The sequence below is a fragment of the Athene cunicularia genome (assembly GCF_003259725.1).
Source record: "Athene cunicularia isolate RWA chromosome 9 unlocalized genomic scaffold, athCun1 chr9_part1, whole genome shotgun sequence".
In the NCBI taxonomy this organism is placed as follows: domain Eukaryota; kingdom Metazoa; phylum Chordata; class Aves; order Strigiformes; family Strigidae; genus Athene; species Athene cunicularia.
Window position 1 is genome coordinate 17267573 of NW_020799110.1, and position 24175 is coordinate 17291747.

The 24175-nt window shown below is 38.3% G+C and overlaps 1 protein-coding gene and 1 long non-coding RNA gene across 4 annotated transcripts in view; one reads left to right on the forward strand and one right to left on the reverse strand.

Annotated features, from left to right (window-relative positions):
* The window catches only part of TFDP2 (transcription factor Dp-2), a 56642-nt gene that overhangs the window by 28516 nt on the left and 3951 nt on the right, over positions 1–24175 (forward strand). Inside the window, exons 4-11 of one of the 2 annotated variants that reach the window (XM_026855080.1) lie at positions 1419–1522; positions 5243–5364; positions 7780–7827; positions 9110–9272; positions 9814–9960; positions 12104–12172; positions 13610–13761; positions 17598–17764. In XM_026855080.1, the coding sequence (XP_026710881.1) occupies positions 1419–1522; positions 5243–5364; positions 7780–7827; positions 9110–9272; positions 9814–9960; positions 12104–12172; positions 13610–13761; positions 17598–17764 (972 nt within the window). The remainder of the gene's footprint in view (positions 1–1418; positions 1523–5242; positions 5365–7779; positions 7828–9109; positions 9273–9813; positions 9961–12103; positions 12173–13609; positions 13762–17597; positions 17765–24175) is intronic. The other variant, XM_026855081.1, reaches the window with a different exon arrangement.
* On the reverse strand, positions 217–24172 carry LOC113483499. 2 transcript variants are annotated; one of them, XR_003399028.1, is made up of 4 exons: positions 22743–24172; positions 21488–22228; positions 2723–2728; positions 217–230 (listed from the first exon to the last, which is right to left on the reverse strand). It is a non-coding gene; the product is annotated as an uncharacterized LOC113483499 (long non-coding RNA). The 2 variants fall into 2 exon arrangements; XR_003399027.1 differs by lacking the exon at positions 22743–24172 and having other exon boundaries at positions 21488–22473.

Genomic DNA, 24175 nt, shown 5'->3' on the forward strand with positions numbered 1-24175 from the left:
TATTATTTTTCTCTCAATTGTGTGGCTTCTGCTTTGTATTACAGAGAATTTATACTGTTGAATTTATGATTTTCCAGCTACCTACCGGCAGAACACAGGTGTACTAAAAAATTTTTTTTAAAAAAAAGACCATGTTTCAGGACCAGGAGAGAAGAGGAAAGTGGGCAGTGGAGTAGAGCAAGTTATATGAGGAGACCAGGGAAGAGAGATTTCAAACACCACTGAGTGAGCTTGGGACCATCTGGGCTAAGCTGAATGCTGACCAGCTTCTGTGGGAGGAGGGCGGGGCAGGGTGGTGGTGAGGGCTGGTGCCTGCGCTGTTCTGAAGGAACCTGTCACCTTGGGTGCCTTCAGTTTCTGTCTGAGAAACACCAGAGAGTGTTAAGTAGCTCTTCAGAAGCCAATCCTTGTCCTTATGACTCGTGAGCCCAGGTAGACCCAAGCTGAGTCTGGATTATGAGGCAGTGGCAGCTTTTCCTTGTATTTGATTCTACTTCCAGACCCACCACTATCATTTCCCCATTTTGAATAAGGCTGTGTGTAAGAATGGGGAGAGGTATGTGATCAATCGGTTCCCAGCTCTCTTGCTTTGGAACTGTTAGAGACAGGAGCTGCTGCTGCCACAATGTCAATAGATAAATGTGTTCACTGATGGCTTGTGTACAGCAGTTTGAACACTTATGAGCTAATGGTGGTGCTGCATGACAGTTTTGATTCAGACATTAAGTCTGAATAATCAAGATTACAGATATGATTTGGAATAAAGGAGGAGCAGCAGCACTTGCGAGACTCTCAGCATAGAGCTGTGCTTCTTTGTGTGAAGGCAGGATGAGTTATCTCTGCAAGCTGTCCAGAATCACAAAGATGATAAACGTCTTGGGATGAGAACATGGTGCGTTAGAGATGGCATGGTTGGCTGGACATCCAGCTGCCTGCTCTGTTACTTTAGGTAGGTTGTAAAGGCATCATTTACTCCATCTCTGTAGTGATTGACAGGCTGTGATAGGCTTACTTCACTGATTTTTACAGAGTACTTTATAGTCAGATGAGGAATGGTTAAGGCTGTGAAGATACATGGATACATATTTTATATGCTGTCTTACATTAATTTTAACTTTTAATGCTGAGGTATGTCAGGCTGTGTGCTCTTTGTCTTAGGCAAGAAGAAATTGTTTCTGGAAAGAAAATACTAAAACATAATTTTAAAGGTAAAATAGTGAAGGTGTAGTTCCGTGATGTGTCCTTGTGACATCTGCTAAACTGTCTAGAGGCTGTTATGTGAGGGTGTGTTTGCAGCATACAAGACAAAAAAGCTAACTTGATTCCAGAACATTAAAATGATGTGAGAATTTACCAAAGCGTTATTTAGAGGTTACTAAGGAAGTGATTTAAAACTCTCTTTTTACTACTCTCTTTAGGTAATATTTCAGTAATCACATTGCCAGTTTCCAGCACCAACTCCCCAACTAAGATTTTGCCAAAAACCTTAGGACCAATCAATGTGAATGTTGGACCCCAAATGGTAAGTTATGCAACTCTGGTAATGCCAACTTGTGTAACTAGCAGTGTGACTTCCTGTTGATGTAATATGGAAACATGAAAAACAAAGATGTGAACAGTGCTAGGAACTTGCTGCTTCCTGCCTCAGTGGCAGAGGCTGCTGAAGTGCCCCACCTGGGTGGAAGGGTGATGACATGCGGGTAAGCAAGCTTGGCATGCCAGAAATGCCTCTCCCAGCCACAACCTTGTACGTGACCTTAGGGGATACCTGTCTTCCTGCCTTTGAACAGAAATTGAAACACCTTTACCAGTTGACATTTTAACTATTATTCAAAAGCGTATTAACAAAAAAAATAATCTTAAGAATGTTATTGATATTCTGAATATTTTGAGTCATGTTCTCACAGGTATATCTTCACCATTGCCAAGGACAAATGTCTTGAATGTGTTGCTAGAGATTTAACTTGTTGAAACTACTCTTCTTAAAACTGTGTTTTCCTGTCAATGATAACTGTATATGAGTATATATTGCTGTTTCAGGGATTTTGGATCCAGTTTTGAGACAAATTTTTGGTTTTATGGCAGCCAAAAAACTGAATGGGCAATGCAGTGAACTGTTTCTGGTAACTTGATGCCTAGTTGCCAAGTGCTTAGCCTGACTACAAGAACCATTCAATGTGTTCTATAAATAATCATGGTGGGTCTTTTTCACATCAGCAGTTACTGATGTTCTTCAGTGGCTTTCATCCTAGTTGGACAGATGGGCACTGGTATTACAGCCACCCCCCGAGCTGCATTCTCCATGTGTAGAGCTCTCCAGCTGACGTACTGGCCACAGGCTGCCTACCAGAGAAGTGTTCCTCCAGGCATCAGTGCTGATGCACACATTTCTAGAGCATGTGCCCTGTAGCATTTCACTGGAATAGTTCAAAAGATGAATTTTGTGAGTGCAATAAATAATAGCCAAGAACAGGGGAGAGCAGTCAGTTAATGCAGTTCCTACTCTTATGAGTGACTTCTCAAGGCCCTGCTTTTGGTTTAAGTGAACCCTAGTTACAGTTTAGGTTCTATAGCAGGTAGAAGTTGCAAAAGCTACTGCATGGTAAGACACACATTTTATTTTAATTTTTACTCTATTTAATTTTAAAAATTATTTTGTTCTGCTGCTTTGCAAGGATAGATCTATATTCAGAATACATTTTCTTATTAAATAGCCATTAACACAGGCCTCCTAAGACATCCAGCATATGGCTGTGTTGCAGCCCAGACCATTTAAAAGAGATTGCTCGCAAGTTCTTAACAGTGGGAATGTTGGCCCTCCTTCGGTATCTCACCTGTGTTAGGAACATCCTGCTGCCGTGAGGGGTTTTTGGCTTTATTTAACCACTGTGGCTGCTCCAAGTCCTTCAAAGCAGCAGAGAGCCCCCAGGATCAGTGGAGTGGGCTGATGGCTGAACGGTGACCCAGGGGCCTGAATCCCTTGGGGTATGGCTGTGTAAACCAAGAAGTTGGCACAATTTGCAGGCTGGATTCTTGTGTATGGGTGTTTGTTGCAATTTCTTTAGATGCAGTCTGTAGGCGTAAATTTAACAGCATACGTATTATTGATAAAATGTTAGTGCTTATTTACAGGGATTTAACACGTCCCGTGGATGCTCTGTTTGTCAAATTAGGGTGAGGTTTTCTTTTTCTGTTTTATGCTATGGACTGGATTTATGTGATTACTTCAGGCACACTGGAAAAATGTTTGCTGTTAAGAGAAGATGGAATTAGTCCTCTAAAAATACTCAGCATATTTTTTTTTTGTGAAAGCAAACATTCAGTGGTAAATTTAAATGGGACGCTGAAATAACACTGATTTGCATACTGGTGACAGCAGTGTCCCTGCATCCAAGAACTCACCGTGGATTTTGTGGCTGGGCAAGGCCAGTCTGTGGGTGCCCGGCACAGCAGCCTGGCTGCCATCCCCGCCACCAGGTGGCATCGAGGGACAGAGAGAGACCAGACTATCAGGCACGGAAATACCCCAGCGTGATTTTGTCACCTCGCTTTAGTATAGCGGTTGTCACAAGAAAATTATGAGATTGGATATAAAATACTCCTTTTATGACACATTTGAGCTGTGATTTACACGACATCAGGAGAGCCATGCGAAACCTAAGAGAGGGCGGAATGTGGTGAAATTTCAGTGTGCAAAATATTTAAAATCTTTTCTCTGTGGCATGTGTCTGCTGTATGCTGGCAGAACCATATGCTTACTGCAAATAAGCGTTATTTATAGTGTTGCAAGAAATTGATATTAAAAGTTACTGGATAGGATTGATGTTTAATTGAAATACCGCATTACTGATTCTCACTTACATACTGGTGTTACACCAGTGCTGAAACTAAGGCAGCTTTTTAAAACTTAATCATTCTATCACAAAACGTTTCTGGCTTTAAGCCAATGTAGCAGTAAGTTTATAGAAGTTGCTATCTTTACTGTGCCTGCATGCAGTGTGTAAAGCAGCCAGCCAGGGATCTTTTGTTCTCCAGTATCAACCAATAAATATCTTAACTTGTAGCTGTGCTTTGGTTTTTCTAAATTTCTGGTTTCAGTTGTTTCTGTCAAGCTATCCCCTTGAAAAAATAAGTAAGATAAATTTAAGTCTTTAAGATAAAAAAATACATATATGTAATCACAGTCTGGTGTCAGGGTTGTGACAGGAGGGATGTGATGTAATGCTCAGTGAGCTGAGGAAATGAGAAATTCTTCAGATAGCATTTTTTCTATTTGTTTAAACAATATTGATGGATACCAAACAAAGTATCTGCCGTATACTTACACAGGTGTTAGGTAAGTTAAGTAGTAAAAGAAAGTACAAAGTTTAATATGTCACTAGCAAATAAAGTAAAACAAAGTTTAAAAAAGCAAAATAAGGTATATGAGTAAAAAACATTGTTCAAGAAGCTTTGGCATGAATCTTACCTTACTGGAATAAAAATAATTTAACATGTTTTATTTTAAAGACTAACTAATTTATACAGTTTCATTTTTAAATACTACCTAAATTCTTCTGGTGACCGACTTTAAAGAATGAACTTAGATGTGATTTAAAAGTTGAGACCAGGTGTCTCAGTGTTAACAACCAATGTGGATACAATTTCATCAGGTTTGAATAAATGTAAATTCTATCTATACTGTGTAGACTTTACATTTAATTCCATAGGTACAGTGTTGTATTATTAGCTTGCTGAAATGCCTTGAGATGTTGTGAGTGCTAGAAACTGCAGGGAATAATTTGTCTGCAGCTCAGATCGTCTTTGGTACCAAAGACAGGCAATTGGAGGAGACAGATCCATTCGAAAGGAGGCTTTATTGATTACACTGATCAATATTTGGCTTGTTGCCTAGTTGTGGTCTTGAAGAAACAAGATGTATGTATGTAGGTACAGATCCTGTCTGCCATAGTAATTATTTCTGTTTGTATAAGTCTTGTTCATATGAATAATACAGTAACATGGTAAAATTAGTAGAAAACAGTACTGTAATTACTTACATGTGTGAGGATCTTCTGATGACATCTCTTCTGTATATTTTGACTGCAACTTGCATCTGGTACAGAATTGTTAGTTTTTTCTTAGTACCATGCTTATTATGAATTTTGGGTGGCAATATCTGTTTTTTCAAGAGCTGTGTTTTTATTTGTGGTAATCGCTCTTTTCTTAAGAGAGCTGTGTTTTTTATTTCCAAATTTCATAGATCATAAGCACATCACAAAGATTGACCAATTCAGGGAGTGTTCTGATTGGGAGTGCATATAACCCAGCTCCAACAATGGTCACACAGACACACATAACAGAAGCTTCTGGCTGGGTCCCAGGGTAAGATTTTTGGTTTATTTAAAGATGTTTGAGGATCTGTTCTGATTTCTTCCTTTATTTATACTGCTGTGTCTATATGTTGGCTTTACAGCTTCTAGTTCTTGCATAACTAAGAGGAGTATACTCTTCCGATGTCTGAAGCATGTAAATGTAGACATACAAGCACTGGTCACTTCACTGCCTGTTTTAATTTTGGTTTATGTCAGTGTCTATTTCTTTGTGAAAATGGAGAGTCACAAATTCATGAGTCTTGTTAAAAGAAGCCTTTATTTTTTTCATAAGTTCATGGTATATCCAAGCAGCTTTGCTGTTGAGTGTATCAGCAGGAGCGAACAGGGAGGGAGACTGTCAAAAACACTTCAAGAGAAATTAAAGAATAAAGCTCTAAGAAAATTTTTAACAACAATGTTGTATTTTTATTACTATTTTACAGTAGCAACAAGTTTTCATGGGATTCTGAGGTCCTCCAGAGTAACAGAGTTATCTCTTCTAAGGAAATCTGGTTCTTTACAGTGTTTCACGATATTTTTTTATGTTAGTACCAGTACTGCTGAGCTTACTTGTCTCAAGACAGATGTAGTGCTTTGCCTCTGAAAGTTAAAAAGTAGTTTATTTCCATATCTGGGTTAATTTTTCTAAACAGGTGATGAATGTCAGTAGTACCTTTACAGCTTTAGAGGTGGGAAGATGGAGCATCTAGGAAACAGCAGAAATGAGAGTATAATGTTTGTACCTTGACTTTCTTCGTTCCATGCTGTAAGCAAGGACTGTCACAGGCTTGTACTTTCCAGTCATTGTATTCCCACCATAGAGTCAATAAACTCCATGGCCAGCTGAGCCAACTCAAATACCTTTTGAATCCACTTCGTTCTCATTTTATTTGAAAAAGGAGTTGTCAAAGATTGCTTTGTTTCTGCAAATTTTGTGAAATGTGGTGGTCAGGCAGAAATTCTTTTAGTACATAGAAGAGGGAAAAGCTATCGTGTCTGTTCACAGCTTGCTAAACCAGAGAATCAGTGCCCATGAGCTTTCTGAAGCCTCATCCAACCCAGGTGATGGAGATTCCCAGAGGTCAGCCTAGTTGCAGTGCATTAACCACCACTGCCAAGGAGAAGCACCATCCTTCTGTTTGTATACCATCAAAATCTAGACACAGTATTTCCAATGAGCCTAACTATTGTTTCACTGATAAAAAAGAGCAAGATGTTCTGATTGGACAGTCAATACTGATACATGCAGAAGTCCATACAACAGGTCATATTTTCATCTGCAGAACAAAGGTGAGGTCTGTGGTATTGCTGAACCTAGGCGGTGAGCCCTTGCTGAAGACAGTTCCTTAGGACTGCAATCCACACTCCTTGCTTTACCCACTGTTTACTCCTCCTTGCAGATTCCAAATTGTTCCCAAAATCAAATGAGACTAGAGCATATTGGTTCTCGGAGCTCTGTCCAGCTGCCGGCAGCCTGGCTCGCAGACCATGCGCAGCTCCCCACTCGGGGCGGCTCCAGGCTCAGCCCCGGGGTGCAGGTTGCGGGTCAGCACCATGGACAGCGGGTGCCCAAGCCGGCAGGCCCGCCCTGCTGCACAGGAAGGCTGGTGGGTTCTGGGTGGTGCAGCCTGACACATGCTGACTGCCTGGCACAGGTCTTCAAATCTGTCACTTTTGTTCAGCGCACTTCGTAACACTGTCAGGTTTTTAGCTGTGTAAGTATCTGCTGTGAGCCCTGGTTTTGAAACTTCAGGGTAACAACGCAAAGTAATTTATCGACAGGTCTCAAGAACGTGCATTGTGTCAGCTGCAAGAATAAAAGACAAATTAGAAATACAACTTCTGAAGTCTGCTTGCTGTAGCTAATAAACAGAACAAGAAGGAAACCAGTGATTGGTGACTGCTACTCCTGTGCAAAATTCACATCACCTGCTTCTTCAGAGTATCTCTCTTCAGCTCCATATGCATCAGCTCTAATACACGTTTAGTGTTTTACTTTTTTTGTTTGTTTGTTTAAAGATACCAAAACATTCAATGTCCTGAAAATATATGCACTGTTTAAAGGCATTTTTCTTCCACATGGAGGAATTCTAAATAGGAATTTTCCAAGGACTCCAGCTTCTCCTTTTTGATGGAATTTGGTTATCTAGCTCACATCAGCACTTCCTGTAGTTTCAGATTAAGTGATTTCCCTAAAATCATGTGGTCAAAGCATGATAAAACTAGGAATAGAACTTGTCTGTCAGTGAGCTCAGACACCCTCTGAAGTCCTAACCACCTCGTCTCAAATTTTGTCAAGTTGTGTGTGCATTATTTTCCCTTTTCAGTAAACATGTAACAACAAACATTAGTACCTAGCTAGGCCCCAAATACATTGGTCTAAATATATGTTATTTTCATCTAAGTTTGAATTGTCTTTTCTTAGGGACAGAAAACGGACTCGAGAATTTATCGAATCAGATTTTTCAGAAAGGTGAGTATTACTGAACATATATTTTATGTATATGGTCATATGTGTTTCACTTCTTCAGCTTTGCCCTTCAGAGAGATGGGTGTCCAGTTCCCACTTTCAGTGGTTTTCACTCCTCCATGTAAAAGGTATTTTGTATGTTATAATTAATTACTCTTTGCCTCATCATGCCTTATAAATACATTTGCTGTTACAGATTATACTGTATTTTCACATCTGTGAAAAACAAACACAATGCATCTTCAGAAACAGGATTGTTCTAGTTTTCAGTGTGACAAATACTTGTAAACAGATGATCTCTTCTTTTACTTCTGACACCTTGAATGCATTCAGAGTGGGTTTATTTGTTTACCTTTCAGGGGTTACTCAAGTTCTCAAGTTGAATAACGGCATAAATATTAGGAGTGTTGGGGTTTTTTTAATCTTCCAGTGTTCCTTTCCACTCTTTTCTTCTGCCCTTCTTTCCAATGTTCTCTTAAATACATTCAAAATTTTCAAAAGCACTCTTGTATTTTAATGTTTTCCTTAGCTTGTTACTGTTGACAGAACTAGGCCTTTTCCTGCAAAATAATAGATCTCCCTGAAACATATTATCAAACCAACTTGTAAAACTATAATTAAAAAACCCACAACACAGCTGAGCTTTTTAAAGGCTTCTGTTGAAATACACATCCAAATCTAGCTCGTGTGATAAAACCAATTGCTCCTGTTTGTTCTATTACCATTATCTAAGCTCTTGCTTTTCTGGAGGAAGAAAGTGTATGGAAAATAACCCTGACAGTTACCACTTGTTAATTTGGCACCATAAAAAACAGTGAACTTACTCTCCACAAGAGATTCTTGTATCTCAGTCTTAACTATGACAGCACAGATACTAAACTTGGCCATTCAGAGAATTAAGCTATCTTTTGCTGTACTGTAAATAGGAATGTCTGAGCATTTCTGTTTTAAGCACAAACATGAGAGTTCCCTGTATATCTGACTTCCAGGCACATAAACACCCTGTGAGGTTTTCCCCCTTTTTTTGGCTGTTCTTTTGTGAAACTACCTGGAGATGAATTACAAATCCATTTCTTTAAACATCTGCCCAGCAGCATGTGTTCAAATATTATTAGTGTAGAAATCACGGAGAAAGGGAAAAGGGCTCCCAGTGTTCTGTTTTTCATTTAGGCAGTACATAATATCATGAGTCCTGATGCCTGTTGCAAAAGCTAGACCTTTTGCTGTGTAACTAAGTAGCTTACTGACATTCCGTATATTAAAATAATTAACTTTCTTCTTCCAGTAAGCGAAGCAAAAAAGGAGATAAAAATGGGAAAGGTCTGAGGCATTTTTCAATGAAAGTATGTGAAAAAGTTCAACGTAAAGGAACTACTTCATACAACGAAGTTGCTGATGAGCTGGTATCAGAATTCACAAATTCTAACAGCCACCTAGCTACAGATTCGGTAAGCAAATATGTATTGAAATTTGTTATACCATTACGAAATTGTCTGGTTTATCATGGAATTCTGTTCCTTCTGTTTCTGCACTGTCCTGCCGTACTCCGTACTCTTCTTCACTTACGTAACTGCTTCCCAAATACAGAGATTTACCCTCTGATATTTAAAAATGGAGAATTAAAATGAAGAATTGAACTCCCTCTAAATTGTAAACAAAATAGAGAAGTCTGCCAAAAGAATTATCTTTTAAAAATGGCTACTGTTTTACTCACCATATGTGGTCTTGTCAGGCTTTTCAACTCAACAGACTTGCCATGATGGGAATTTGCTACACAGAGGCTTCAAGCAGGTCTGAAGCTTCCATTTGCAACCAAACACACTCCTGTGGTATTCAGGGAGTAGCACAGATGAAGGCATCATGTTTTAATACCACTCTGACTTGAACTGACATTTTGGCTTTTTATCTTCATATCTACAAAGGGTGTGTTCAGTCTTTATTTCCTTTTTGAATTTTTTTGTTGTAATTAATGCTGCATTGTTTTCTTAGCAGGCTTATGATCAGAAAAATATTAGACGGAGAGTTTATGATGCCCTTAATGTCCTGATGGCAATGAACATAATTTCAAAGGAGAAGAAGGAAATCAGATGGATCGGTCTTCCTACAAATTCAGCTCAGGAATGTCAGAATCTAGAGGTAAAGTGAAGTAGATGGGAAATTCTGTATAGCTCACAGGTTGTGATAATGGTGCTGCTTTACTTTAGAAGAGGGTTTTTTTTCTCAGCTTGAACTTTGGCTTTGATTCTTGCATGTTATGAAAATACAACTAATGATACTTGAATAAACTGAAAAGCTATGTTTATGTATGCTTACTTCAGTTTTACTTAGAATACCTGACATGAAGCTTAAAAAACCCCTCATTTACCTTACAAAAATGGACATTGATTAAATCAGGGATTACTTTTAAGATTAAAGTCTGTATTTGCCTGAATCACTAGAAGAAAGTAAAAAGAATTTATGGTGAAGTTATGCTTACAAGATGGTATACATTTGAAATGAGACCAGTTTTATATTAATGTTTGTACTTGGAAATGCTGTTCAAAGGAAATTAAATTGAAAAGTAATTCCTGCTAGGATGTCAAATACTAGTTATGAACTGCCAGGGAAGTTATACTTACTAGTTATTTCCATTATTTTTCCAGCAGGCTAAGAGTTACCATGTTTTTGCAGGGATGCCAGAATTTATAAGCACAAATGTTGCTTGTCCTTCAGGCCAAATGCTCTATAAATAAAAAGCAGAAGTTACTGGATTTACTGCAGGGTGCTTTAATGACTGACTGTAAATACATCTTAATATGTATTATATTTGTGATACTTGTGACATTAAATATCTTAAAAGGTGGGTGGGGTGCCTCTTTAGTACAGAGCAATGTTTTTGTGCAGGTTCATTTACATCAATTGTCTTTCTAGGTGTGGTAAGAAAAAAGCTTTCACCATCCTTGTCCATTACAGCAACTTGGAAAATATGTCCACTCAATGAGTATGCATATGCTCAATCATTATACTCCAGGCTTCTTTTTTTTAAAAAAATATGGATAAACCTACAATTTCAATGCATTAATGTGAAAGCATTATCTGCTGTATAGGTTATTGTTACAAATATGGAACTTGAATTTCATTGTGTCACCTACAATGATCATATTCTGTTCATTGTTTCAGGCTCTAATTACATATGCACAAAATGGAAGCCAGGCATATTTTCTTAAAATGTTGGTTCCTATGACATAATAGAAAAGAATAGAAAATAAAGCTGCATTTTCGTGGTGTGAAAATCAGAATTAATTTTGCTTTTAAAGCTGTATTACAGTGTAATTCCATAATAAGATTACCAGCACAAAAATGAGGAATCGGTACAAAAAAGCATGTTATGTAAAAACCATGTCTAAATTATATCTGTACTGTTCATGGGTTTTATGAGTTTATATTTGTCCCAGCAGTGAAAGTCATCTACTATGCTCTAAAGGAAGCATTTTAAACATTAAAGTGTGTGTGATCTGCAGTATCAGCAGGCACACAGTACTAGTGCAGAACCAAACACTACTCACTTGGGTTGAAGATTGCTTTGCCCCATGAACTGGCGTTAACAAAACTGTTGCAGGAAATGGATTCTGTGCTCATATAGAAAATGTTACCTCTACCCCCTTTTTGTTGCTGAAATCTTGTTAGTTTAATCAAGTCTCAAATGAGTAGTCTAAACAAAAAGCGGAGGTCACTGGAAAGATGAAGGTGATGATCCTGAGCCCCCCCTCCACACATTTCTGTATAGTAGTTTGCAGCTAGAGTGGTGGAAGAGATGTGCACGCTTCCAAGAGTGGAGGGCAGGAGAAAAAAAAAAAAAAAAACCCACAACCCAAAGCACCCACTTAAGCAAGTGTTTAATTTGGTGCTAACTGGCACTCAGTGCCCAATACAAAAGAGGAATGGATGGGGAAATAACAGTCTCTTGTAAGAATTGATTCTTTACTGAAGTTAAAATTGTTGACAAAGAAATAAATTAGTTTGTCCCATCTGTTTTATGGAGAAACTCCTGTGGCTATGAGATTAGTCTGTCTGAAAAAGAAGAAAAAATATGGCAAATGGGTAGGGCGGAGAAGACTTGTGTGATTTACTTACCATGTGATGGAATGCACCACCAGTTACAAAGAAAGTACGGATTTTTGTAATGGTGCTATGCTAGCACACTGATGTAGCTCTAAAGCCTATTCAGTTTGGCACAGTGGAACAGACAAGGTAACTAAGTAATTATCTTGATACATTACATTTATGTTTATATTTTAAGATAGAAAAACAGAAGCGAATTGAAAGGATAAAACAGAAGCGAGCCCAACTACAAGAATTGCTGCTGCAGGTATATTTAACTTTATTTTTTTCTCTAAATTAAATTATCAAGTTCAAATCTTTGTCAACATTACTAGGAATGGGAACAATCCTGAATCCCCTTTGTTGTCTCCAAGTCCCCCGAGAGTTACCTTCTCTGAGTAGTTCTTTCTGGAAAATGTCTTTGATTCTAAACTATGAGATTAACAACTGAACTTGTGTAAATATGTACAGAGTTGCTTTGGGAGAAATAGACATTTCTGGATCCTAAGAGTGGAAGGCTGGCAAATCCAGCTCTTACATTCTGACATGCACTCCAAGATGACTTGAGTTTTGGTTTTGATTGCAGAAATATATTTCAGATGCATCTTTGCTTATAAAGTAACATTTTATAAATACAGTTATGAGCATTCTTAAATCTTTTGGTCTGTGCAGACTTCCAGTAATTGAAATACAATCAAACTTTTTAGTGAGGTTACAGGCAATAAGGCTATATTTTTTTTCCTGATGCAACTATATTGATAAAATTTCCATGTCATTAGATATGCACTAAAACTTCTAAGTATCTGATACATCTCCTTTTGTCATCACCAAAAATTGTTTCTATGTTTGGGGCACAACTCTGATTCTGTCTGTCCAACCTAATAAATTAGCAGCTTCTCTAAGAATAACATGAAATTATCCTGGTGAAAACAAGGCAACTATTAGTCTGAACAGAGTTGCATTCCCTTACTATTTCCAACTGTCATTTTTTCCTTGACTGTGTTCATTGACAAATGGTTTACCAGTCCTTTGGGGTTCTGTCTGTCCATCTTCCCATTAAGTGGAATAAGTAGTGCCTCAAAGTGGGTAAGTACACTTGGCTTCCAATCCCACAAATAACATTTCCTAAAAACGCACATTTTCATACATATGCAGTCAGATATAAGATTCAGTAGAGAGCGAGTGGTGTCACAAACATCTGTTGTATAAAAACTTTCAGAGGAAAATTTCAAAACTAACTCTGGAGAGAGAAAAGAGGATGATGAATGAGAAGGGGAAGAGAATACGGATCATAGGAAGTGGGGGGATGCTGTAATTTCTGTTAACTTTTGTTTCAGTGTAACTAGTTCCTAGCCTGAGATGTAATTATGCATTATACAAATAACAGAGGAGACCTCTGACTCCAGTGCCTTTTTAAAAGGAACGGGGGGAACCATGGGAACCAGCAAGCTTTATTGCTCCTTTCTTGTTTCTTCTCCAGGGATTGTGAGGGGGCTGTAGCCATTAGGATATGTGTGAAAAATTAGTGTTTAACTTCTGTTCCTGGTGAGCTTCACTAGTGCTAAGAGGAAGTCAGGCCACAGCTTCCTTTTTGACAGAAAAATACTGGAGGTATTGAGAGTTTGTAAATTAGAGCTGTGAAGTTCCACTTCCTAGAAACACTGATCTTTTACTGTCAGTGATTGTTTTTTCTTTCTTTCTACAGCAAATAGCTTTCAAAAACTTGGTACAAAGAAATCAGCAAAACGAACAACAAAATCAAGGCCCTCCAGCTTTGAACTCAACTATACAGCTGCCTTTCCTAATAGTCAACACTAGCAAAAGAACAGTTATAGACTGCAGCATATCAAGTGATAAGTGAGTGTTTATGGAATCCATTTTTAGAATTTTATTTTCTTTGGACTGGAATTTTTCTTTGAACAAATGAGAGAAATTTCTCTAGTTTAGTAAAAGCAATTACGTATTTAAATTTTCTATTGTCCCTTCAGGGGGGTGTTTTGGTTTTGGCTTTTTTTAATATTTAATGCAACCACAGTAATAATAGGACTGACTTTATCAACATTGCTTTACTACCTCTAGTTAAAACAGGCTGACTTTCACTGTTGTAAAAGGCACTTCAGACTGGCATTTCAGAGCATTCACTGCACAGGAGAAATAACTGAGTGAAATTACATACTAGGGCAGAATTAGCCATGTGGTAGTGCTTCTGAATTCTTATTCCTAATATGCCATAAGTGTATATAGTCAGAAACACAAAGTGATCCATGTAACACAAAAGTAACATCCTAGAGGAGATAAAAACAACTTTGAAAGTGTCTTTTAATAGCAAAAAGGTTGCACCTAACTCTTTGAAGGAAAAAAGGAAGTAAATTACATAGACATTTGAAATGCTGTCTTTGTAAGCAAAAGGCTATAGTTGCACTCCTACATTAATCTGAAAATCTTCCACTTACTTCTGGGTGCTTATGCTCTTCATTCTGTGAAGATATGGCTGGAAGTATGAGGTACTATTACATTAGCTGTTAATCAGATCACAACTAGTTTATTAGCTGAAAATAGCTGGCTTTGCTTTAATACTGTAGATTACAGATTTCACCCTGTGGTATACAAATCCTGTATTGAACTTCCAAGTCAATTAATGTGCAGCAAAAATAGACCGTGTCTAGTAACTTAAGAACCAACATGCAAAAAAGCAACCCTATTAAAAGTTGAGGTTTTGGAGAAAATTAGACGGAATTCCAGTACATTCTGTGACAAAACTTTTGGAATACTCCCATCAGCACTGCAGTTCAGCAGTTGGGAATTTTAGGATCAATATTGATTTAGCTTAACTATACCCTTATTTTATAGGCATACTGTACAGTTCTTGCTGCACTTGCTGCTGTGCTCTACATTTAGGTTTGAAGTTTTTGGAAATTAAGCTGGCATTTGGGATCTAAGAAGTGTAACATGCTTCTACAATCTCAAACTGTAAGAAAACACTAGTACTAAAAATGAGCACACCAAAATTATTGAGGTTGATATTCCAGTTTATGTAACCCAGCTTCAATATTGCTGTCAACTGGAGATCATTAAGTGTACAACCCAAATTAAACAAGCTTTCCACTCTGGGTATTTGTGCAACTGATGAGCGGCAGCAGCAGTATGTAGATAAACAGTGTCAGAAACTACTAGTGTTTAAACCACTGTTACGCTGATCTGCTAAACAAGGCAATTGGAAAAAGTAGTCACTCAGTTTGGAGAATTCAAAATCTGTACTTTATTGGGGAGTATTTCTGCTGCCTAACCACATTACTGGTCAGCTTGGGTGCTTGTCCTTCAAGTGGTTTCAACCTTACTTAATAACCCTCTCTTGTAATGGGCTTCCATTTACCGTTCTTCTACCAAGTCACATTTATATAAAGCACTGGTTGGTTGGTATTTATGATACAACAGCAGGTGATGTTAGAAAGTCCAATGAACAGATAAGCTCACAGCATTAGCTACTCAAAATTCTCTTTACAGAGGATCTTCCAAAAGAAAATAATTGCTTGGAAAAGTGATACATGTAAGGGGGATTTAGCATCATGAGAAACATAGGCTTGTGTCTTCTAAGTTTTCTCCTATGCAAAAATAGCGTTTATCTAGCCAAAACAGATTGTAATTTCTCACATGTGTAAAAAAGATGTTATTGGGCAAGTTTTGTTTAGTTTGAGAAGGCAGTTGGGTGCCAAGCAGAATACTGGGAATGACGCTTCTGAAGTTGCTGTAAAGAAAGCAGAGTCTTCAGATAGAAGGGAAGAAGTTAAAAATTGTTTTGAAAAGATGAGGCACCTGAACAGGAAAAATATATTTGGTGTATATGATGCTTTTATATAAATGCTGTAGGTCTTAGGAAAAGGAGAAAAAAAGGAACCAAAATACCTAGTTTTAAACAAGCATTCAGACGCAACAGATGTATCAGAAACTTGGAAAATTAGAACATCTTTATTCTGATAGGAAATACAGCTGATTTTGCCACTGGAGATACAGTGCTATACATTAGAGAAAAGGTGTAGGAAGTAAGCTCTTGTACCCTTAGAGAGAGATTTGTCTGCAAGAGCAGAAAATCCAGATTAAATTCACTGTTGATCAAATTTGCACTAACCATGGGAAAGGGACAGGAATCGTACCCAAACTACGCATACACAGCACTGGCCTCTGGACCTAGTCTTTAGCACTGAATAGTATGATGGCAGCCCAGTAGATCATTCTATGAGAGCAAAAGTTTCTCAGTAAGAGATGCTGGTAATTATTAGGAAAAACAGTAAGAAATACAATATAAAACTGTGTATGTATAGTGCTTTTATATCTGGAATACTATATGCTGTCTTATTCTTGGAAAGAGTTTAGCATAACCAGGAGAGAGACACAGGAGGGCATCAGGAACGCCTGAAGCTATGAAAAGACTTTAAGAGAAGGAACAGATGGACTCTCTGGCCTAGAACAGAGAGGAGAGTGCATCCATGGGTGTCTACAAAATCATGGATGACATGAGGAATGTACATAGAGAACAACTGTACACGGTTGCTTCTTAAACATAAAACTATAACTATAAACATAGTTATGTGACTTGCACCAGCCTAGGTAGCAGGAATGTAATTGTGCCAATTAAAGGTATGGTGACACATACTTTTTTTCCCTTTTAAAGTGGTTATGTTTAAATAAATACAGCTGCATAAAGAATAGGTTTTACAAATAATACCATATGAATCACAACAAAAATTATGTCTGTAAGTGACAATTCCACCTAGTACAAAGCATGTAGATTTCTAGATGAAAATTTTGTGTATAGGCACAAAAGATGTAACTTTTCCAAACTTACTGGATCAGGTATAAGAAAAACTATTAAGAAAATCCACGTTACACAAACTTGGAGAGCTAATGGAAGACCTGCCACTGAGTTATCTTTTAAAAATCTTACCTCATGGATGGGTTGCTTTTCCAGGGATAAAGGTTTTGTCGGCAGAAAATGTGGTAGTGGGAACTAGCCTCATATTGTAACCCCTGGACCAGTGCTGTCCAAAGTTTTAATAGCCTGTGATCATAGCATAAAGTCAGCCTAGGTGCCTCTGCTTTTCTTTAAGCTATATTAAGTTTATATCACTATTTCCACTTTCATATGCAATGAAAAACATTTTGAGAGTCCTGCAGCAGAAATGGTAGGTTGTTAACATACAGGACTCTGAACAGACTGCTTTACTAACTGCATCCAAATGCATCCAACAAAGCAAAGTTATACCAAGGTAAATAGGTCAGTTCACAGGAGGAGTGTTGCACATTAGAACAGAAAGTGAAATGTAAAAGAAGCAAAATTTGGTGACAGGGCTGCAGGTGACCTTTAAAAGTACTGGATTCAGTGGAAGTGAAGGTTCATGTTTAGTAAGGCCTCCCTCTCCCCCTTTGAGTCTGTTTAATGAGGCAGAAAGTATTAGACTTTTTTCCTGCAGTGGTGAAGTTACTTGAATTGAGAAAGTGCCATTTTAAACCATGTAGGCATGCCAGTCACAGAAGCAGAAGAGAAAAAGCATTTGCTGCACTTTTTTTTCCTTAAGAACTCTTTACAGATAATGGAAGAATCTAGATACCTACCTCAGTGCATACCAAAAAAAAAAAAGGGGGGGGGGGAAGTAGGCTCTTTTCAAAACAGTCTCATTTTGACATTTTACGTGCAGATTCGAATACCTCTTTAATTTCGATAACACCTTTGAGATTCATGATGACAGTGAGGTGCTGAAGAGAATGGGAATGTCCTTTGGGCTTGAGGCAGGCAAATGCTCAGCTGAGGACCTAAGAACTGCAAAATCACTGGTGCCAAAAGCTTTAGAAGGCTACATCACAGGTAAGTTAGGTAAGACTTTTAAATATTGCTCCTGATCAAATTCATAACATTAGTTAACTGAAGCGAACTGAATTACATTAACCTACATAGCTATGTAACATTTGAAGTTGAAGTTATGTGGGAGGTCGTAGGGTTGCTACAGAATGAGCTGGTTTACAGTGAATTTTGTAAGGTTCATAGTCGTTCTGCAAACTTAATTCACACTGATTTATAACAACAAACTTCTGAGTGAGCTGTCTTGTGAAGAAATTGTTTCTTAAATAACTGAATTGACACAAAAAATGGGTTTTCATGGGTCAGTATTAATTTTGAATAACTCTCAATGTGTGGAGGAGCAAACTGGAAGAAGGCAGCTCTTCTCAGGTTGAGGAGGAAAAGGAAAGAAAAAGGGGCATCTTTAAGTAGTTGAGAGTAATCCATGTGTGACCCAGCTGCATTTGCACTTTACTTTCCTGAGGTAGGTAATCTCTGCTAAGAATTGTCCAGATCTCTGTCTGTGCAGAGATGTTCAGTGTACTCTCAATACACAGTAGGGTCTCCTGCGTCCACTTATTTAGATGCTTACTTAACATGTAAACCAGGGATACTTGAATAAAGCACATGGGCAGCAGGTACCATATGAGAACTGAGTGGCTCTAAATAAAGCAAGAGGCTGCAAGAGGCTCCCAAGAGTTCCCAGGACAGGTGTCCCATGCAGAGGCTTTTACCTCCTCTAGTTACTGTTTGAACAGGTCACACTTAAACAGACTCAAACCTAGATCTCCTTCAGTGTTGCATCTTTGGACTAGAGCTTCTAAAATTATTAATGGCTTCCTTTAGTTACTGTCAGACTACATTCTTCTTGATCTACCCAAAGTTAAACTTAGCCCAACATTTTCTCAAGTTTCTGGAGGGACTTCGTCTGTAGAGGAAGTGTTACCCCATAAAGTACTGTATACAGACCTTCATTTTTGAGGACAGAGGGAACAAAGCTGTTGCACTGACTCCTCCACTGAATGGGCTTTGGTCTTTTTTAAATTACAGTAGTATGAAACAGTGTCTGTCACACAGGGAGGTCAGAAACTTCAAACGTTTCACTTAGTTTTTTGAAAACTTTCCTGAAGTTGATTCCCTTCTGTTGACAACACACAGTCTTCATTTCAGGATCTTTTAAATGCAGGCTTTATATTAAAAATGCTATTTTGTTTTACTAAGAAAAATACATTTAAGTAGTCAGGAAGCTGAACATGTATTTTTGTAGTTGTGTTTTCACAATGCAAGAGTTAAGAATGAAACATTTTCTTAAAATTTGTGATGTCAAAATAGTGCCAGATATAAATTAGAATTCAGTTACATTCACTAAAATTGGTATATTTATATTACTTAACATTTCAAACTACATCAAATATGCTTATGTTTATCAACACTTGTTTTGTGTTTTTCTGCTCCCTTTGTCCTGTGGGTTTTAAAACCAAGATTTCATATTTTAATTTCAGTCAATTTTGAAATTACACACTGGTGCCAAAAAGAGAAGTTGAAAGAAATCTTGATTTGTACTTGCAGGTTCATTCAACTAAAAATTATTTCCCACATGATGTACTACCAACCAAAAAGGGGGAAAGGAGCAGAACCCACATGTTTTAATAGTCTTGCAGTCTGCAAGACTTAATTACTCCCATATATCGAGGAGCAAACTAAAATTTCCATTTCATTTTAAACCTGCATTAATTATGTTTAGAGAATAGGAGTTCTTTACATTTGCAAAAAAACCCTGTGTCATTACACTGTTTACCGAGTAAAACCAGCCTTTAAAGTTCAGCAATAGAACTACATGTCTAAACTGGTGATCAGTAGTTCAATTTAGTTTCTTTTGAAAAAAATTGAGTCACACCAGTGTACTGCTGGTGGGGTTTTTTATTGAAAGCATTAAAGGCAAAACAACCGTGATGTTCCTGTGCAAGTGAGAAACAAGTAGTACTCTGTTTCAAAGAATCTGAACAGGAAAAAAACATTCTAAGATTGTATATTCTTAAAGAATGTTGTGGTTAAGGTTTTTTCCTTAGTAGCAGATCAGCAAGCCAGAAACCTATCTAGAATTTTAATCGTAAGAAATGTATTGATTTTATTGTTTTACTCAGAATGCACTGGGGCAAGTAACGTGCTCTTCAGACACGGGTTCAGCTGCTTGAGCCTCTGAAAAAAATAGTCCAGAAGTGTTACTGAAGGATGTACATTTATTTTAAAGGTTTCTTCTATCTGTTGCTTGATACAATTACACAACAGAAATCTACAGTTGAGAGTATGAATTGCACAGTAGAGGTTTTTAATGGCAGTAACTGACAAGGAAAAAATTTAAATGTTTTGCACACTTGAAAAGCCAGCATTTGCCTGATGATGTAGTTTCGGTTAAGTTTAACTTCCCATTTTACCCTGAGCAGTCTCTAGACACTGTTTCTTACACTGCACCAGTAGTGAAATGGCAGGCTCATCACTGATTTTTAGAATTCATAGTTATTTCCACAGCTCTCATGATGGCACTTTTAAGTACGCTGGCCTAAATTACCACTATACAAGAAAAGTAAATCAAGGTCTCTTACTTATTCACTGTGTAAATTTATTACAAACAAGATTAAAGTTCTCCCACATTAGCGGACTCCATGAACTCAACTGCAGTAGAAACGAGTCCTGTTCTAATGTGTCTTAAGTAGGTAAGTCATTTCCTGTACAATGTTAGTTTGACCTTAACCTGGCCATTACTGACTTCCAAATACTAATGATAGTTGGTACTGTAATGCTTGCTAATAGGACTGGAGAAACAGCTGGAAGAATCCAAGCAATGAAAAAAATTCAAAATGGTCCAAAAACTTGGACCATCTCAGCTTTTAAAAAAAAAAAAAAAAAAAGTAACTTCTAATTGCATTAAATATGCCAAACAATTTTCTTGGAACTGCTCAACTGATGCTGTGTGCACCAAAACTGTATTAGTGTGTTTTCTTTGCAGGAGGCTCTTATGTTTTAGCTATTCTTCAAGGGCTCTAATTTGATAGAAGTAGTGTCTTCTAGTTTTCTATAGGTTTCATGATGTTTTGGCAAAAAAGTTTTGGGTTCTTTTAATACATATTTTAAGTACTGCATTGGCATGATCCTTGGGTGTCTGACTGCCACAGTAATCAGTAGAACCTAAGGCATATTAATGCCATAAAGAAAAATATTACATACATCTTAAATGATATTTGTAACACATTTTTTGTTGTTCAATTGTCATAATTGATGCATATTTCTAACACTGACATGATCTGACCTTACTTTTTCTTGTTTCCCAGGAGGGAGCAAGAGTAGAGTATACAGCAGCTTAACCATTACTTACACTAAAAGTTAACATTGAAGTGTTGCATTAACTAAATTAGTGATCCAGAAGTGGTGGACATACAACAGGCTGCACTGCAACCACAGCACTTGCCAGCTTCTTACTAGAGGAGGAGCAATGTTCTTTCTAATACAACACTTGCACCAGCTTAAGATGGCATCCTTGGGCCACAATCCTAATTACACATTGCTGCCCATTTTTTCATTTTGACACAATTATTTCTTCTGCCCTCTTCATGAGCTGGTTCGGGGTACTGAACTGCAGGCTCTTTATCTGGTAGAGGAGTTTCTGGCAATCTGTCGGGTAGAACTGCCTAGCTAAGGGTTCAAAGCAGAACAGTTCAAGTGTAAAGGAGGGAGTGAGACTGCTGGGTGAACAGCAACTCTTGTAGAACCACAGCCAGAGTAGCACCCTGTGCCTTTTAAGCCATGTGTATACTACAGGCCATTAATGCAAAACCAAGTGCTTCCTTTGTCAGTTGAGTCCTCACTCCTAGAAAGGAGAGTACAGATTAAAAAAAGCAGCAAATAAAGATTCTGAGGCACTGAGTTGTAATACTATCCCACTTCTATGTATCCCACTAAGGCAGCAGGGAGAGAAAGTGGTGCAGTTTAGGACCTCTAGATTAGACTTCTTTACTCTTCCCTGCATGAAGTGCTCTGCGATCTACCTACGTAACAAGCCTTGGCTGGAAAATGGGCTGGAGCTGGACCTGAGGAGATAAGAGTTACCCACTGAATGAATGAATGTCCAGCTACCATCCGTAATCCTGTGCAGCTCTTTGGCTTTTGCAGCAACCACTAAAGCCTATTGCAGGTATTCCTTTAGAGCCTCCTCATGGAAAGGACACATTTCTACCAAGTCTATCTCCTACAAGATATGCCTAGTTCATAATAAGGATGCCACTCGTAGATTGGACAGTACCACCTTGGGAAGTTTTTTCTAAGCTGCTTTCCCTGGTTCATAACTGTAGCTATTAGCATCTACTCTGCTAGAAGTGGTCAGTGTTCTCACTGTAGGCAGACTTCTATTTTGACAGTCCTTTCCAGACCAGAAATGGCTTCTTAAACTCCCCATCTTTCACAGATTACTTCTTTTCCTTGGCTCCTCAAAGCCCACTGAAAAACAGATTTAGAAATACAAGGCAATGAAAGTACAAGGCAGGGTATGCATCTGTGAACCTTTTTCTGCCTTACATGCAAAATCCATACTTTCCTTCACCTTGATCTTCAAAAAGAAAAGCTAACTAGCTATTATCCCAAAACATTAATAAAATGCAAGATTACTAGCAGTGACTTGTTATTCTTCTGGAATATTAAGCATGTACACACAGGTATAGCCCTTCAAAAGACCAGGAAACAACCGTGTGATATATCTCTAATCCACTTTATTAATCTAAATACAATGCAGTCATTCCAAATGGTTCGGCCACCTGAAAAGACAGGAGGAGACTGTCAGAACACGTTCGCTGTAAAAACAAACCTGCATTTAGGGCAGTCTTAATGAAAGCCATCCAGCTAAGTCCATATTCAACTATTCTCATCTACTCATAGCTCACCCCAAAGCTGCCACTTACTAATGTTCACCATCATGTTCCAAAGGCTGTGCTGGCAGGACATCAGCCTTGCTCACCTTGCTTTGTAACGTCATTTAAATACCGCACTGCTAACAAGTCTCCACAGCACAAAGCAGGGTAGCCTGCGGGTCCCAGTGCATGGGGAGCCAATTTAATATGGCTGTGACAACCTGCCGGGAACAATCCCTGTGGGAGGCACTGCAGTGGCGTATCTCAAGCAGCCAAAGCTTAACAAGAAAACAGGACAAATAAGAAAGGGTATGTAACAAACACACATTTAGTTATTCCTCCTGCTATTAGGGAGCGATTCTAGGTAAAATATGAATAGTACAGTCCCATTTTACTGCCATTGTGCTGTACAGGACAGAGGTTTGGTTAGGCATAGAAACCTGTAAGGACTGTAATTCCTGGTTTAATGCACACAGCTGGAACCATATGCAAGCGCCATGAAAAAGAACTAGATGGTCCTGATAACTTGACTTTAACTTTGTGTTGAGATGGAATTTGGGTGGGTCTATAGAAACACCTTATCTAACAAAAACACCCCTGGTCCCCAAATCCTGTAAGAGTAATTGGGTCAATTAATTTTCTTTGCTGATTTTCTTGGCAGAAATGTGCATAACTGGAAACAACTGACGAGCATCACTTGTTAGGGAATCTGAAACCAAGTACTGTCAGGGTTGTAAGTAACCCATTCCTGTCCCTCAGGGCTTTTAAGAAATTAACTCAAGGAATTCAGCATTATTGCAAGACCATTTTAATCCAAAAATTTCCTATCCCTAGGGAGGAGACTGACTTAACACATCACACATGCAGTGTATAGCAGGGTCTTTCCTGCATACTCTTTGCACAAGACCTTTGACATGGTCTGTTCCTGTCCACAGCTGATGGTTGCCATCTCTATTCAGTGTCAGAATGGGTTAGGAGGATGCGTTACAGCAGCTACGAGAGCACCAAGATGAAACTGCCTTTGGCCATCAGAACACACATGACTGAAAGGCATCCTGCCTCGGTGGCTTCACTGCAGTATCTCCAGTCCTGACAAGTACAGTTCATTTATACCTTCACCAAGTGCAGCAGCAAAAGCACTTAGAGCTGTTGGGGCATTTCATAGGATCAGTCTGTAGGAGGAAGTTTCTGTGAAGGATTCCAAAACTCTGTTTCAGGTACCTCTGATTGATACGGCTACTAGCTGGGGTCGTCTGCAGTGTGAATTCTCTTCAGACAGAGGGAAAACCTTCATAGAAATAACCAGAGTTCTGAGTGCAAGGGATTGCAAGGCTTGAGTGCATCCACAAACAATGGGGTATATGTATGTATAATTACATCTTGATTAAACAGGACACATCTACAGTATAAAATAAACTCGAGCTACTGGTACCTCCTCTTCTAAACTAAGGAATCCTAACTGCAAAGAGAATGCAAAGTTTAAGATTATAAAAGGCAGGGAAAAAATGTAAGTAACTAGCATAAATAAAATTACGCTTTC